The sequence below is a fragment of the Cherax quadricarinatus genome, chromosome 67 (assembly GCF_038502225.1).
Source record: "Cherax quadricarinatus isolate ZL_2023a chromosome 67, ASM3850222v1, whole genome shotgun sequence".
In the NCBI taxonomy this organism is placed as follows: Eukaryota; Metazoa; Arthropoda; class Malacostraca; order Decapoda; family Parastacidae; genus Cherax; species Cherax quadricarinatus.
The window spans coordinates 6,893,167-6,910,976 of NC_091358.1; the positions used below are offsets into that span (position 1 = coordinate 6,893,167).

The 17,810-nt window shown below is 38.3% G+C and overlaps 1 protein-coding gene and 1 long non-coding RNA gene across 11 annotated transcripts in view; one reads left to right on the top strand and one right to left on the bottom strand.

The window, feature by feature from the left end:
* Window positions 1-17,419, top strand: part of LOC138854690 (uncharacterized) — an 81,003-nt gene extending 63,584 nt beyond the window's left edge. Inside the window, exons 2-3 of the long non-coding RNA XR_011393881.1 lie at window positions 9,300-9,415; window positions 17,282-17,419. This is a non-coding gene — a long non-coding RNA (uncharacterized lncRNA). The remainder of the gene's footprint in view (window positions 1-9,299; window positions 9,416-17,281) is intronic.
* LOC128699648 (fl(2)d-associated complex component-like) overlaps window positions 1-17,810 on the bottom strand; it is a 139,619-nt gene that overhangs the window by 39,999 nt on the left and 81,810 nt on the right. For all 10 annotated transcript variants that reach the window (XM_070099372.1, XM_070099378.1, XM_070099377.1 and 7 more), the window contains 6 exons: window positions 17,293-17,502; window positions 15,076-15,182; window positions 7,830-7,955; window positions 4,942-5,159; window positions 1,838-1,891; window positions 113-155 (listed from right to left, as the gene is read on the bottom strand). In XM_070099372.1, the coding sequence (XP_069955473.1) occupies window positions 113-155; window positions 1,838-1,891; window positions 4,942-5,159; window positions 7,830-7,955; window positions 15,076-15,182; window positions 17,293-17,502 (758 nt within the window). The remainder of the gene's footprint in view (window positions 1-112; window positions 156-1,837; window positions 1,892-4,941; window positions 5,160-7,829; window positions 7,956-15,075; window positions 15,183-17,292; window positions 17,503-17,810) is intronic.

Below are 17,810 nucleotides of genomic sequence, written 5' to 3' on the forward strand. Positions count from 1 at the left end.
CTACATGAGTGAACGTAGATCTACGTTTGGACAGTTTAGGGGTTAAATCAAGTCAACTCTTCTTTAATGTTCTATTTAAAATGAGAATAAAGAACAAAGAAAGTCGACTCACCATCATACGTGGGTCCAGTCTCCCGGTTAAGATTTCTTGAGTCCTAAAAAAAAGAACACATTCCACTTGAAAACAATACTACATTAACTATATATATATTATTCTTATTTTGATAGATAAATGAAAAAAAAATTTTCTTGTGCAATAACAATACCAAACAACAGTAGTATGAACTACAGATTGTTATTTAGAAAAAAATATACCTTAACCATATTTGATACCCATCAGATGTAAAAAAAAAAAAAAGTTTCAAGATAGATAATTTAAGTGTATTGGATAGTCTCAAATTTACAAACCAGTATGTTTTAATTTTCCAACTAATAAACAAATCTTTTGTATAAAACAACAATATGAAAGATGGGATATACAGAACTGTATTACATACACATTCATACTATAACTAGACATCAGTAAAAAATGAACTGGTTCCTACATACAAATGTATTTAATTGAAAGACAGTGTATCCATATGATAAAGTGCTTTATGCCAATAAAGTACTTTATCAAAGGGAAGCACTAACTCCAAGGGTCAAACACCATCTAATACTGTAAATGGGAGGCAATCAAATTTGATGCAAGGATGGGGAGCCCCAATTCTACAGATGACATCCTTCACCAGCTTCAAGGCACCCTCTTATTATAATAAAAAAAGTGCTAAACCTACAAGGGTCATACAGTGCAGCAGGGCAGGGAAGGGTACAGGGGTATTGGTTCGCAAGAGGAAGAGGGATTATTATTAGGTCATGGAGTGCAGCGGGGCAGTGGATAGTGTAGGGGTAGAGGGTAGCAAGAGATTGAGGTAGAAAGGGCTGTGAGGAGTGCTAGAGGAATCATCATCAAAGTTTGTGCAGTAAATCAGTTACTGTCAAAAAGCCAATGAGAGAGTCTGGGTTAAGAGAGGTTCCAACAGCAAGAAGGGAAGGTAAAGTAAGGGCAGCAGAGCAGTGACGATGTTGGAGATAAATTCTGCGTGCTCATTGATAGAGAGGGCAGCCCAAAGGCACCCCCATTAAAGAGTTAAAGACATCTAAACAAGTCTTGCTTAAAACAATTTTATTTAAATTGCATATTAATTCTGTAAACAAATTAATTGCCTGTATTCCCATATCTCCATGGGGAAGTGGAGAAGAATTATTCCTCCATAAGCCAAGTGTGTTGTAAGAGGCAACTAAAATGCCAGGAGCAAGGGGTTGGTAATTCCTTCTCCTGTATAAATTACTAAATTTAAAAAGAAAAACTTTTGTAAAAAAAAAAAAAAAAACTTCTAAAATAACAAATATCAGAATAAGAATAAAATTTTGTGTATTGCACTAAAAAGTGTTATAAAATCAAGTAGAAACATTTATAATAATGAGTCCACATATGAGCTTTTTTTATGTTCTCCTTGACAGCTTAATGAGGAAAAAGAAAGCACATTGAATGGAAGCTCTAGCCCAGGGGTTACTTAACCTTTATATCAGCAAGGTATGTGAAAACTACATATCCATATTCTCAATGTCACAAACAGATGTAAAACAATATAATCTTCTTATTCTCAATATATGTAGTCCTCCCAACCTTTAAAACATTGATCGTGTTCCCTTTATGTTAATGAGCTAGAATCCTCATTACCTATAATCATAATCAAACCTGTAATTCTTCGTACTAATTATTCGTACTAATCAAAACCTAGCTGCATGTGTTAAAAACAGCAACATAATGTGAAAATAAGACTAGGCACTGTACCTCAATCTGGCTGGAGCTCATATTATGGCTGTCTTCATCATTGTACCCTCCAACCTGTTGAACATCAATTATATAATTATCTACTATTAAAACTTATTTTTGTATATATATATAATACATTACAAGATGAAAAACTACAGATGGTTTTCTGTAAGAACTTAATTGAATCAGAAGCTATTTATTACAAATTTATTACACTATATTAAGGCCTAGTTTTAATAAAAAAATACATACTATTGGAGATAAATAGTATAAAATACCGACACAATGGAACAATACAATCCTCTATTGTCAATAAAGGATTGCATTATACTGCATTTGTGTTTATTTTTCCACAAAATATGAATACAAATTAAAACTTTCATACCCAATAGGCCACAATATTTTTCCAAATTTCTAGCAAAGCATAGCTTTTTTTTAACTAAATTTATCAGCAGCGTCTAGCACAGCATAACATTGTAGTTACACAATTTATCTGTAATTTCTAGCACTGTAATTTCTAGCTGCTGTTGGAGTGTGAGAAAAGTAACATTTATGAAGGGGTTCAGGGAAACCGGCAGGCCGGACTTGAGTCCTGGAGATGGGAAGTACAGTGCCTGCACTCTGAAGGAGGGATGTTAATGTTGCAGTTTAAAAACTGTAGTGTAAAGCACCCTTCTGGCAAGACAGTGATGGAGTGAATGATGGTGAAAGTTTTTCTTTTTCGGGCCACCCTGCCTTGGTGGGAATCAGCCAGTGTGATAATAATAAAAAATAAAAATAAAAATTCTAGCACTGCATACCTTCTTAAGTATAGTAAATCGTCTTATAATAAGGGGGGTTACTGTCCTGAAAACTGGGAGAGTATTAAAAATAGAACAACGTAAAGTGAAGAATATATGGGAAAATAGGGTTATGTTTCACACACCAATTTTTTTTTTTTTTTTTTTTTACAATCACACTAAGTAAAAATTAATACAGTATAACTCACATCCGACTCGGCCTACTGGGCTGAGATAGGTGTAGGGAGAGCGATCAGCTCATATACACTAAGTACACACCTGTAGGTGGTTACAGGGGTCACCACCCCACATGGCCTGGACTCAGACAAGGCCTCCTGGTTGATGGCCTAATCAACCACATTGTTGGTGCTAGCCCCACACAGACCAAAATATACACCACAACTGGACTGATCAGAAATTGACTTGAAAAACCCATCAAGTTCCCACTTGAAGATAGCTAGGGGACTTCGGTAATTCCCTGTATGTATAAAGGGTGTTGTCGAAAGTCACATTTTCTTACTAATCTGCACCAAGCAAGAAGGACTCAACTCCCCTATACCAAACATATACTAAAGATGATACATTTGAAAAAGTAATTAAGAAAATACAGTAGCACTGTATAGTAAATTGCTATCCAGATGTGAACGGAGCTGCTGACTCTGGCTTTATCTCTAAGCAATATTGTGAGTGTGCAGATTTCTATATCCAAATCTTCAAAACATTTCTGAATTACCTGTATAATTTCTGTTTCAAATAATCTATGCATTAAGGGCCAATAATGTTGTATTTATTGGAGGAGAAAGTAGAGAGTTTTGTTACACCACACTGGCCAAATAGAAGCTAGAGATAGCATGCCTTCACCTTTTCTTTCAAAATATTACTGCAATGCTGATAACATAACAGGAGCAGCAGCTGGCATGGGTTTTGCCCATACATCATCCAAAGGCAACCAAATAAACACTACTTTGCTTTACCTAGCAAGGTGTGAGGATTATCTACAATATGCTGGTGTTTGGGCAGTCAACTAGTGTCATGGCTGCACCACACTGAAGATACACGCTCTATCTCCACTATACAACTTTTTTATTTATGCATTCTTTCATTCAGTTATCACTTACCATCATCTTCAACAAGTGAAGAAATATAGCTACTGTAGATACATAACTGTAAAGGGCAAAGGAACGTAATTATGCTAATGCCTGACATTGAACTTTTAGGGGATTCTTTATATTAATGCACACTGAATATTTTGAACTCATCCCTTCTTCATTATTATAATATTTATTTTGTAAGATGTTTGCAACAAGCAGTGTGTGTTGTAAGAGGTGACTAAAATGCTGGGAACAATGGCTACTAATGCCTTCTTTTGTATAAATTACTAAATGTAAAAATAAAAATCTAGGTAGTAGGTTGGTAGACAGCAACCACCCAGGGAGGTACTACCGTCCTGCCAAGTGAGTGTAAAACGAAAGCCTGTAATTGTTTTACATGACGGTAGTAGTGCTGGTGTCCTTTTTTCTGTCTCATAAACATGCAAGATTTCAGGTACGTCTTGCTGCTTCTACTTACACTTAGGTCACACTACACATATATGTACAAGTATATATATACACACCCCTCTGGGTTTTCTGCTATTTTCTTTCTAGTTCTTGTTCTTCTTTATTTCCTCTTATCTCCATGGGGAAGTGGAACAGAATTCTTCCTCCGTAAGCCATGCGTGTTGTAAGAGGCGACTAAAATGCTGGGGGCAAGGGGCTAGTAACCCATTCTCTTGTATAAATTACTAAATTTAAGAAGAAAAACTTTCGTTTTTCTTTTTGGGCCACCCTGCCTTGGTGGGATACGGCCGGTTTGATAAAAAAAAAAAAAAAAAAAAACTTTGTTTCTTCTTTTTTTGGGTCACCCTGCCACGGTGGGAAATGGCAGTGTTAAAAAAAATGTTTGCAACAAGCAGGTAGTAGTGCATTCAGGTCAACACCATTATGATACTTGGGACATGACACCATTGCTTATGAGTGTTTGACACCTAGACATTTCTAGGAAATATGTGAGATGTCTTTTTTCTTAAATGGCTAATGTGGCAGTTCAAATGGTCATTAAAATTGTTATGTCCATGCACCTCTAGAAAGACATCTAGGTAATGAGTGAGAGTGAATATGATTCCTTATTTGGGTCACCCTATCTTGATGGGAAATGGCGAATGAGTTAAGAGAAAAAGCCTCCATAGGCAGGTAGAGTTCTACCACACTATAACTTCAGGTTTCTGATAAAGCATCAGTTTTTAAAGAACTTACTGAATCAAATCCACTCAAGTAGTTGACAAATATGAATTCTTCACATTACCTCCTGGTTAAGAATGTCATCCACATCATCACTAATATCACTAAAAGTGTCTTTCTCTTGTAGTGGAGCATCATTATTTTCAGCAGGTGCTGGAGGAGGTGATTCTGTGCACTGTTTCTTACTCTCTGTTTCATCCACACTCTTTTCTTCGGAAATTCCTCTCTTTTTATCCTCCACAATTACTTTCTTCTTATCCTCACCAGCTGTAGCATCATTCTCTGAAAATACAATGCTTAAAAATAAAAAATTCTTAAATAAAGCAAATATACTATATGTATTTGAAAAAAGTGGTGTTTAACCCTTTGACTGTCATGACCCCAAATCCTAAAAGTGTTTCTGTGTTGCAAACTTTTCCAAAAAAAAAATAGTTTTTCTTATGAAATGATAGAGAATCTTTTCCCGATGTTAATGACACCAAAAGTACGAAATATGATGAAAAACTTACGGAATTGCACTCCTGCAAAGTTAGCAATCTCGGTGATGTTTATGCATCGGCGATTTCGCCCACTTTGAGCCCTATTTTTGGCCAATTCCACTGTTCCAGTCGACCAAACTCATAGCTATTTCTTTAGAACTCCATTTGTTCTATTGATTGAGTACAAGAAACTGCCCATTTACAGATTTGAACAACCCAATAAAGTGGTCAGAAATTGGCAATTTGACCAATTTCACGCAAAATAAAAAGATGCCAATTTCAAAGTAGGGTCCAGAATGAACAATGCAGACATTCCTGGCACTAAAATAACATTTTCTCTGTTCATCAGTCATGTCTCTAGGCCCTTCTTATATTACTCTTGCTTTCTATTTTGAATTTTTATTCACACAAAAAATAGAAGATTTACTATTATGCAGATTACTGCATTATTGTAATAATTGTATAAATAATGTCAACCCATTCATGACTGTGTATTAGAATGGCTAGTTGGGCACTTATTGGAAAATGATATCATTTGTTTATTCTTGAACATCGGCAAAAATCGAACATTTCTGCTATTTTGAGCTCAATTTCAAGGTCCTTTTCATCATGAAACCAATCAAATCATCTGCACTTCTGTAATATGTCTTCCATTCTATCAAATGAGACCAAGAAAACGAGAATATAACCATAAATACTATACAAAAATACCCCTCAAAGTCGATGATTTAATCCAAAACAACAGTTGGAGTTTTTTTTTTTCTCATTATACAATGCATGCTGCAGGATTTTTTTATACTGTGCACACTGACCACACAGACCCATTCTCTCACATGTGGGCCTACCAGCTTTCTCCTGCTTGATTTGAAGCCGCTAGAATTTTGGAGTATAAATACGTCAAAAACACTGGCTCATAAGATGTATATATATGATCGAAACAGTCAAAGGGTTAAGAGAGACTTCTGGAACAGTTATACAGGTTGTTAAAAGTTGTAACATTTGTGGATGAAGATTTGCTTTTTTTCCAACAAATTGGCCGTATCCCCCCAAGGAAGGGTGACCTAAAAAGACAAATCAGTTTTTCTTTTCAGATTAAGTAATTTATACAGGAGAAGGGGTTATGTGGATGAGGATATGAATTTATTTTATAACTGTCTGTATAATTATGGAAAGTGCTAACCCCATAAGGGTCATACATTATTACATATCAGAGGGAAAAAGAAATGGAGGTAAAAGGGTAGAAAAGGCAGAGTTGTTGAAGCAAGAACACCATCTGAAAAGATGATTGTTACAGTTGATGAAGCAAATTAATGTTAGTTAAGAAATGTGGGACCACCATGTCAGAACAAATGTGAAAAAACATGACTTGCAATAATATAACAAGATTGTAAACAACTCATGGCCTGCCAGTTTTATGGCTGGCTTCCCATGGGTTCAAATCCCATCCATTCTGTGAGTTGAAATTATAAGGTGAAAAACATCGTACATGATAATCAGTTTAATGGGTATCGTGTACAAAAAGATAAAATACTTGTAAAAAAAAAAAAAAACTTGAAACAAAAAGTATGACACAAGCTGAAAAAAATTAATTGTGTTACTTTCTGAAACTGGTACACAACTTTCTGATTAATTAATTCCTAGATCTAATCTGTTAATTATATCATTCCTTTTAAATTTCTTTATTATATTAAATCTTAACTCAGTGATACATATCACCAAATAACCACAAACACCTCACTTCATCCCCTTGGAATGATGCATTAGGGCTCTGGGAAACCCCACCTGATATATACAATATTTATTTCCTACCAAAGGACTGGTCACAGACTGGGCCGCGGGGGCTGTGACCCCCCGAAACCCTCTCCAGGTATACCTAATATGTATTCTGGGAGTGATAAAATCTGCTATTTTCTATTCGATAATACGATGGTCTTCCAAGCTTTTCAAAATAATAGCACCCCAAGCAAAAAGAATAAAGAATTTTATTAACAAGCAGGCAAGATATTTTTTCTACCACTGTATTATTCAACACAAATACGTTTATATACACATGTACAGGTGTACCTCGACTTACGATGGTTCGACTTATAATATTTCAACTTCATGATGGTGCAAAAGAAGTTACAGTGGCACCTCGAGTTTTTTATTCACTTATTTATTTATCATATAGTATTCATGTTCAACTTAATGATATTTTCGACTTACAGTGGGTCTGTCAGAACATAACTCCATCGTAAATCGAGGAGCACCTGTACAGTAAGTCCTCAACTTACAAACACATTGCAGACTTCCTGAATTATGCATAATTTTCATAATACAGGAAGTCTTCAATTTACGAGCACATTGGGGATTTTCTGTATTGTGTATAATAAGGATATAATAATATACATAATAATGATATTATACACAATACAGATTCTCAACGTGTTTGTAAGTCGAGGACTTACTGTATACACACATCAAGACAACCTACCCTCCACTGGAACTTCTACTGTTTGCTTCTCTTTCTTGGCCGGTGACTCTCTATCCGTCTGGGGAGGAGCATCAGCAGCCCTGCGCACCCAAGACCCTCGCCCTGGGTCATACTCCCATAACTCACCTGAAAAATTTATTGACAAGTTTCTCCATAATTATACATAAAGTATTAAATGAAGAAGCATACAGCTCTAATAATACTTTATATATTACACTACAGTAGTTATATCACTTTCATGCTTTTTAAGCAGAGCAAGCAATCTTGGATTATAAAGCAATGATCATTTCATCAAACAAGTGGAGAGTAAATTTATTGATATTAGATACACATCTCTCAGTATTTATTTGCTAGTCTACCACTATCAACATGACTTCACCCTCAACTGCAAGGATTAAAATCTTCTGCTTCAATATTATCCAAAGACTGTCAAGTTCATCAATATATTTTATGCATTAAATGGAGTGCAAGTCAATTACAAAAAATATCTTTGATATGACAGATTTCATAATGAGTTAATGTTTCGACAAAAATGGTCTAAGAAAGTTTTTATGTACAGCAGCAACTTTTTTTTAAAAAAGAAGACACATTGTTGAACTGATAAAGGCCTCACAAAGTAAGATAACCATGATATAATAATTATCTTTATATGTGTGATCTAATAAATATAATAGAAGACACATCTATTATACAACCAGAAGTCAGTGGAAAATAGGTAGAGGCATACAATCATACAAATTATATGGTGTATCTGAAGAAATGTGCTTAACAGTTAAAATAAAGAAAAGGCAAATGAAAAGATAAACCAAAAGCAAAAAAAAAAAAAAAAAAAGGCACTGAAGATGGGAAAAATTATCACAAAAAATGTACAGTACCAACTCAAAAACAATTTTAAAAAATACTTTATTAAAGAGCAATTACAGTATATGCAAACTAGAGTAATCATCCTTTAGATTGCTGAATGAACCATGATTCTACAATCATATACAGAAGATTCTTAAATAACATGGTGGTTATGTTCCTGTAAATAGTAACAAAAAAAAAGTGTTAAGTAAATCGAAGAATATATGGGAAAACTAGGGTTACGTGCTTGAACCTCCACAAAAGAAAATAAATTTTAAATTCTTAATTTCGTCAAAATAATGAAGTTTTTGATTCCTCACATTACAATGAAGTTTTTGATTCCTTACATTTTAGATGTCATTGCCTGTTGATCTAGAAATATATGGTATGTACCCAGAAGCTAAATAAAAAGTAGTTACTAAATAAACTTACTTAACAAGGCCTAGGGAAAACTGGTGTTTGGTGTAGTATGCTGTCTATTCCTCCCAGAGAAAATGAGCATGGCATTCCACCAAGAAAAAAAAAAAAAAAGGAACGGGTGGAATTTGAAGCCATGGCAAGCAAGTGCTAAACCTGACTAATACATTGCTAGAGACTAATGTAAATTTAACATCTTTTTTTTTTTAGCACATCGGCTGTTTCCCACCAAGGCAGGGTGACCCAAAAAAGAAGAAACACTTTCATCATCACTCACTCTATCACTGTTTTGCCAGAGGAGTGCCAATACTACAGTTTAAAAATGAGTAAGTATACAATGTGTATCAATAACAAGAATGAATTTTACTCTATATTAAATTCTTCGTTTCTCTTGCTTGTGTATGTAGAAATGTTTGTAGATGGTTATATAGTTTAAGTCAACAGCAGATGCCACTCATACATTTCACCAAACAATTTTCTTGTTTATAATAGTGATAAAGAATTTTATTATTCCTTAAATTTCTTTTTTTTTTTTTTGCTTGATGATACAGCAGTGTTTGGAGATTATTATTTGACTACTGAGTGGTAGACAGCTATGAAAAGTCTGTATATTTTATCAGCTGACAGCTCTTGGTCAGTTGTCTGTTGAGGTTACGAGGGCCATATAGCATATGCTGTACTGAGCCAGGGTCAGTAAATTGCTCTCTAAAGGCCATATCAATCTCTTAATAAAAAAGTTTTCAAACCTAAGCCACCTTTTCAAAACTTTTACCACATGATATTCAAGTTTCACTGCAAGCTATGCACGTTTTAGAAATTTTTTTTTTTTGTTTTTCTTTGTGGGTCACCCTGCTTCAGTGGGAGACGGCTGGCGAGTTAAAAAAAATTATCACAAAAACATGTAGTGTAAATGTGTTTTAAATCTGCTGTACTTGTAGGTAGGTAGGGTGAGGGAGTGTAGTAGAGAGAGGTAGAGAGAGAGGTAGAGAGAGAGGTAGAAAGAGAGGTAGAAAGAGAGGTAGAAAGAGAGGTAGAGAGAGAGAGAGAGAGAGAGAGAGAGAGAGAGAGAGAGAGAGAGAGAGAGAGAGAGAGAGAGAGAGAGAGAGAGAGAGAGAGAGAGAGAGAGAGAGAGAGAGAGTGAGTGAGTGAGTGAGTGAGTGTGTGTGTGTGTGTGTGTGTGTGTGTGTGTGTGTGTGTGTGTGTGTGTGTGTGTGTGTGTGTGTGTGTGTGTGTGTGTGTGTGTGTGTGTGTGTGTGTGTGTACTCACCTAATTGTGGTTGCAGGGGTCGAGACTCAGCTCCTGGCCCCGCCTCTTCACTGATCGCTACTGGATCCTCTCTCTCTCTGCTTCCTGAGCTTTGTCATACCTCTTCTTAAAACTATGTATGGTTCCTGCCTCCACTACTTCACTTGCTAGGCTATTCCACTTGCTGACAACTCTATGACTGAAGAAATACTTCCTAACGTCCCTGTGACTCGTCTGAGTCTTCAGCTTCCAGTTGTGACCCCTTGTCCCTGTGTCCCCTCTCTGGAACATCCTATCTCTGTCCACCTTGTCTATTCCCCGCAGTATCTTGTATGTCGTTATCATGTCTCCCCTGACCCTTCTGTCCTCCAGTGTCGTCAGTCCGATTTCCCTTAACCTTTCCTCGTACGACATTCCCTTGAGCTCTGGGACTAGCCTTGTTGCAAACCTTTGTACTTTCTCTAACTTCTTGACGTGCTTGACCAGGTGTGGGTTCCAGACTGGTGCTGCATACTCCAGTATGGGCCTAACATACACAGTGTACAGTGTCTTGAACGATTCCTTATTAAGGTATCGGAACGCTATTCTCAGGTTTGCCAGGCGCCCGTATGCTGCAGCGGTTATTTGGTTGATGTGTGCCTCCGGTGATGTGCTCGGTGTTATGGTCACCCCAAGGTCTTTCTCCCTGAGTGAGGTCTGTAGTCTTTGTCCACCTAGCCTATACTCTGTCTGCGGTCTTCTTTGCCCCTCCCCAATCTTCATGACTTTGCATTTGGCTGGATTGAATTCGAGAAGCCAGTTACTGGACCACATGTCCAGCCTCTCCAGGTCTCTTTGCAGTCCTGCCTCATCCTCGTCCAATTTAATTCTTCTCATCAACTTCACGTCATCTGCGAACAGGGACACTTCAGAGTCTATTCCTTCCATCATGTCGTTCACATATATCAAAAATAGCACTGGTCCTAGAACTGACCCCTGTGGGACCCGGTTCGTAACAGGCGCCCACTGTGATACCTCTTCACGTACCACGACTCGTTGCTGCCTCCCTGTCAGGTATTCCCTTATCCATTGCAGTGCCCTTCCTTTTACGTGTGCCTGATCCTCCAGCTTCTGCACTAATCTCTTGTGGGGAACTATGTCAAAGGCCTTCCTGCAGTCTAGGAAAACGCAATCTACCCAACCCTCTCTCTCGTGTCTTACTTCTGTTACCTTGTCATGTGTGTGTTAGTGTGTGTGTGTGTGTGTGTGTGTGTGTGTGTGTGTGTGAGTGTGTGAGTGTGTGAGTGTGTGAGTGTGAGTGTGTGTGTGTGTGAGTGTGTGTGTGTGTGTGTGTGTGTGTGTGTGTGTGTGTGTGTGTGTGTGTGTGTGTGTGTGTGTGTGTGTGTGTGTGTGTGTGTGTGTGTGAGTGTGAGTGTGTGTGAGTGTGAGTGTGTGTGAGTGTGTGTGTGTGTGTGTGTGAGTGTGAGTGTGTGAGTGTGTGTGTGTGTGTGTGTGTGTGTGTGTGTGTGTGTGTGTGTGTGTGTGTGTGTGTGTGTGTGTGTGTGTGTGTGTGTGTGTGTGTGTGTGTGTGTGTGTGTGTGTGTGTGTGTGTGTGTGTGTGTGTGTGTGTGTGAGTGTGAGTGTACTCACCTATTTGTACTCACCTATTTGTGGTTGCAGGGGTCGAGTCCTAGCTCCTGGCCCCGCCTCTTCACCGGTTGCTACTAGGCCCTCTCTCTCCCCGCTCCATGAGCTTTATCAAACCTCGTCTTAAAACTGTGTATGGTTCCTGCCTCCACTACGTCATTTTCTAGGCTATTCCACTGCCTTACAACTCTATGACTGAAGAAATACTTCCTACTATCTCTCTGACTCATTTGTGTCTTCAACTTCCAATTGTGGCCTCTTGTTTCTGTGTCCCCTCCCTGGAACATCCTGTCCTTGTCCACCTTGTCTATTCCACGCAGTATTTTATATGTCGTTATCATGTCTCCCCTGACCCTCCTGTCCTCCAGTGTCGTCAGGCCGATTTCCCTTAATCTTTCTTCATAGGACATTCCCCTTAGCTCTGGAACTAACCTTGTTGCAAACCTTTGTACTTTCTCTAGTTTCTTGACGTGCTTTATCAAGTGCGGGTTCCAAACAGGTGCTGCATACTCCAGTATGGGCCTGACATACAGGGTGTACAGTGTCTTGAATGATTCCTTACTCAGGTATCGGAATGCTGTTCTCAGGTTTGCCAGGCGCCCATATGCTGCAGCAGTTATCTGATTGATGTGTGCTTCCGGAGACATGCTCGGTGTTATACTCACCCCAAGATCTTTCTCCTTGAGTGAGGTTTGCAGTCTTTGGCCACCTAGCCTATACTCGGTCTGTGGTCTTCTGTGCCCTTCCCCTATCTTCATGACTTTGCATTTGGCAGGATTAAATTCAAGAAGCCATTTGCTGGACCAGGTGTCCAGTCTGTCCAGGTGTGTGTGTGTGTGAGTGTGTGTGAGTGTGAGTGTGTGAGTGTGAGTGTGTGAGTGTGAGTGTGTGAGTGTGAGTGTGTGTGAGTGTGTGTGTGTGAGTGTGTGTGTGTGTGTGTGTGTGTGTGTGTGTGTGTGTGTGTGTGTGTGTGTGTGTGTGTGTGTGTGTGTGTGTGTGTGTGTGTGTGTGTGAGAGTGAGTGTGTGAGAGTGTGTGTGTGAGTGTGTGTGTGTGTGTGTGAGTGTGTCATGTGGGTTTCGAAAACGTGGAAAGGGTAAAAATACTCACGTAGGCTGGTAGTACGTATAATATAACGGAAAGTGTGGGAAGCGCCAACAGCCGACCTGCCTCTCTCTGGCTCCCTGACTAGACTAACTGACCCACCAGTGTCTATGGGTGAGGTGGTGTTTGAAATCCTGCTATGGTCAGCAGCAATATGAATACAGTCAGTGATTCACGCAGAGACGGTTGGTAGTGAGTCATCTACTGGTACACTGGTTACTGGTAACTGGTTACTAGGAACTGGTACTACTACTGAGAGCTCGGCGACGCTAACGTATGTCGTCCCGACATACAACTAATACAAACTAGAGATGGCAGGTATACGGCTTGGGCTGATTCTATACAATGTCAAAGTACACAACAATTGAACATTATAACATACATAAGTAGAACATTGGAATGGAAGCTTACGTAACTGAAACTGTAATGCAATACAAGGTATAATATAGCACAACTCATCGAATGAAACTCAACGTTGGGATTACACAATAGAAGTGATAAAAAAAAAATTTGATCAATCGATCCGTATTCATGTGATCTACGGATTCTGAGGAAGGAATATATACAAAGAAAGAAGTGTTTAACAGAAAGGCAGATTCGGTGCACTCAAATCTAGACTGTTAACTCTCAGAATTCGGAGAGAACGTGAACACAAAAAAAAATTCTTGAATACTGATAAGTTGATACTGTAATTATTCATCTATACAGGTCATTTACATTTAACCCCAACTCTGAATGGGTGTCATCTCTGGGAGGATCAAACTCTGTTGCACTGGCTAACTCATGCTGTATTTGAGGCAAATCTGAATTGGTAGTTACAAATGATACTTGAGGATTTCTCAATACCTGTCGTGTACGTAGGGAATAATGACATTCAGGTTGATCGTCTGACTGAGTATCAGAGGAAGAGAGTACAGGATCAGGAGGAATATCAGAGTCTGTCACATTAGTCTGGGTTGGAACATCATTGTCATCACATACTAACTTCATATGATCTAAATGCGATTCTTTATACTGACCAGTACTAATTTCTCTAACCTTATACTTATTACCAGTGATATGTTCAACTACTCGATAAGGACCAACAAACTTTTGATCAAGCTTTGGCATTGCAGATGTTTTGTTAAAGTTAGTCAGCATAACTCTCGAACCTACTTTGATTTTGGATGGCTTTGCTCGAGTGTTTGCGACTCTTGTAAATTCTGCTGTTGATTTATGAAGTGTTTCACGGATTCTTCTAAAAACACTTTGAGCTAAGCTGGTACGAGTTGCTATGAAATCATCAGGGTTGTAATTTGGTTTCGGATTAGAATATAAAAACTCATAAGGCAAACGTTTATCTACACCGTACAATGCATAATGTGGAGTGTCACCTATAGAAACATTGTGTGTGAGTGTGTGAGTGTGTGTGAGTGTGTGTGTGTATGTGTGTGTGTGTGTGTGTGTGTGTGTGTGTGTGTGCGTGTGTGTGTGTGTGTGTGTGTGTGTGTGTGTGTGTGTGTGTGTGTGTGTGTGTGTGTGTTTTATATTGTACCACAACTACACTAGCAGTTTAAACATTTTCTCTGATGCTCTCACTGATGTGCAAGGTGACTGTAGAATCTACAGGTATTCAATCAGCCGGTTAAAAGTGTAAATATGGTGGAAAAATCACATTCATCAATATAACAACTTATAATAGTTAAAAATTACTGTGGTACATGATACTATAATTTTTTTTTTTAAATGGTAGTAAAACTCATGTATATTCTCTACCTCCCAAAAAATTATTATAGAAATAATGTTTCCCAATAATAAAAAAGCTTAATTCTAAAAAAATAACAAAATATATACTAACCTAAAATCTTGGTTGAATTCTGCAATATATTTTGGTTTACATAACTAAATGGGAGACATGGGGATGAAAAACATCACTGTAGAGCTCTATGATCATGGCAGAATAGTAGCTGCATGCAAACTATAGGAGCCAGAATTATGTGATGAAGCTGGACACACTCGGGGATCATCTTACCGTCATTACCTGGCATGAGTGCCTGGTCTTGATCCGAGGGTGGAGGACTTCCAATATCCCCACCTCTGGCAACCACCAAGGCACTCTCTACACCCTCCTCCTCATTACTGAAAATTAAAACAAATTGCTTTATAAAACATTCAAACTACATTTTAAGAAGAGCACCTTTACTGTGTGCTAGGTGAATGTTATGAAATATGAGAGAAATAAGTAAACAGCACCTTTATGTACTAATTGAATATATTCATTTTATTTCAACACGCTGGCTGCCTCTCACCGAGGCAGTGACCCAAGAAAGAAAAACACTTTAACCATCATTCACACATAATCAGTCTTTGCAGAGGAGTGCAGTTATGATAGTTCAGATGTCACTCCAAACAGCAAATATCCCAAACCCTTCCTTTAAAGTGCAGGCACTGTACTTCCCGCCTCCAGGACTCAAGTCTGGCTAACTGGTTTCCCTGAATCCCTTTACAAAATACTACCTTGCTCACAATCCAACAGCTCGTCAGGTCCCAAAAACCATTTGTCTCCACTCACTCCTATCTAACACAGTCACACATGACTCACACATGCCTGTTATACGTCCAAGCCCCTTGCACACAAAACCGCTTTTACCTCCTCCCTCCATCTAACTAAATGTTATGAAATATCTAAGAAATAAGTAAATGTTATTTTTTACTGAAAGAAGATTACCAGAACAACAATGTAAGAACATGACCAGTGTTTGCTGCACTTCTGAATGAAGATGTGGACTAATTATTAGTTTCACTTTATAAACAGTAGTGACAACAAATGAAATTATTTTTACCAAAATGACTTTTACCAAATTGATTACACTTATTTCCTGAGGTCATGTAATGTGCTGGAATTGTAAATTTTGGTGCTGTAGATAAAAAAAATGCGCAAGCGACATTTTCCAAATGCTATAACTTAGTGGGTTTAGCGCTAAGTTTTGATTATAATAATAATAATAAATGAAAGATTTCAGGTACGTCTTGCTACTTTTACTTACACTTAGGTCACACTACACATACATGTACAAGTATATATATATACACACCGATCTGGGTTTTCTGCTATTTTCTTTCTAGTTCTTGTTCTTGTTTATTTCCTCTCATCTCCATGGGGAAGTGGAACAGAATTATTCCTCCGTAAGCCATGCGTGTTGTAAGAGGCGACTAAAATGCCGAGGGAAAGGGGTTAGTAACCCCTTCTCTTGTATAAATTACTAAATTTAAAAAGAGAAACTTTCATTTTTCTTTTTGGGCCACCCTGCCTTGGCGGGATATGGCCGGCTCGTTAAAAAAAAAAAAAAAATTCAAGAGCCAGGGGATGTGGAGAATATCAGTTGCAAAATAACATGCAATAAATAATGAGTTATGGACAATATTTTAAATTTATAAGGAGATAAAACAAGTAGCTGTAAAAAGGGCAGTATTGATAAACATAGTGATGAGTGTAGTAACAGTGCCTGTACAGGTCAGCCATCACTAATCCGGCAATCAGTTATCCGGTTCCATCAATAATCCAGCACTAATTTCGGCTAGCATAATTTCAAATTTCATCATTATACTGACTCAGAAATTGTGCAGATAGTTGTAAATCCACAGCAGCAAGCCAGAGGAGGAGAAAGCTGCGATTAAATGAGGAAGATGTAGCAGACAGTCTCTCTACTGATAGATTAATTATATTCTAACCTAACCACTCTGTAATCCAGCAAACTCTATAATCCGGCACACTACAGGTCCCAATGATGCTGGACTAGTGATGGCCAACCTGTACTACTGTTGCAATAATGTTGGTAGAATTACCAACAATATGTTAGGTAATAGGACGTAAGTGCAACTGATGCCACAATCAAATGTCACATTAGTTGCACCTGTGTCCTTTTACCTAATATAATAATATTATACAGCACAGCACTTGAGGAATGACAGGTAATCAGATTTGATCCAGGGAAGGGGAGGATAGCCCTGATTAGATGCATTAAGAGCCATTTATCAGCATCAAGGCCCTCCTCCTTGTAAGGGCTTATAATAATACAGGTTTTCACCTCTAAATTTGCTTTATGAGAAGTGAAACGAGCCTGAGCATTATCCTACACTCAAGTTTTAATTAGATTTTTCTCATATAAACTTTCTACCCCAACGAGGAATTTTCTCTCATGCATAATTAATGAGGCAGGTATGACCTATAATGTTAGTTTAAACTTACAGATGATGGCGAGTAGCAGAGGCAGCGGGATGTTCCATTCCCTGATCTACTGGCTCTCGCCGAGGTCTTCGCAAAATCCGTTCTCCCCGTCCAAGCGGCAATCCCGGAGGTGGTGCAGGATGTCCAAGATCACGGCTTCCTGAGTACGCTGGCAGTCCACGGTCAATCCATTCACTTTCTCTAGCCCCCCACTCATCTCTATAGCTTCTTCTGTTGGATAATAATGACCAATAATGTGTTAAAACAATATACACCTACCATCCGACTTACGACCTGCTCGACATACGTTCACTCGACTTACGACCGTGCATTGGGCAGCTGGGCTGGGCCGGCTGATGCATACCTCTGTACAATATTTGACAATACTCGGGGCGGGAATGTGTCATGCAGGCAGCATCAGTTTGAATAACCCTGCCCTATCAGCAGCATTATACTGTATTAATTGTACTAACTGGACAGTAAATTTCACCATGGCCCCTAAGATGAAGTCTGAATCTTGCACTGGAGATTGTGGCAAG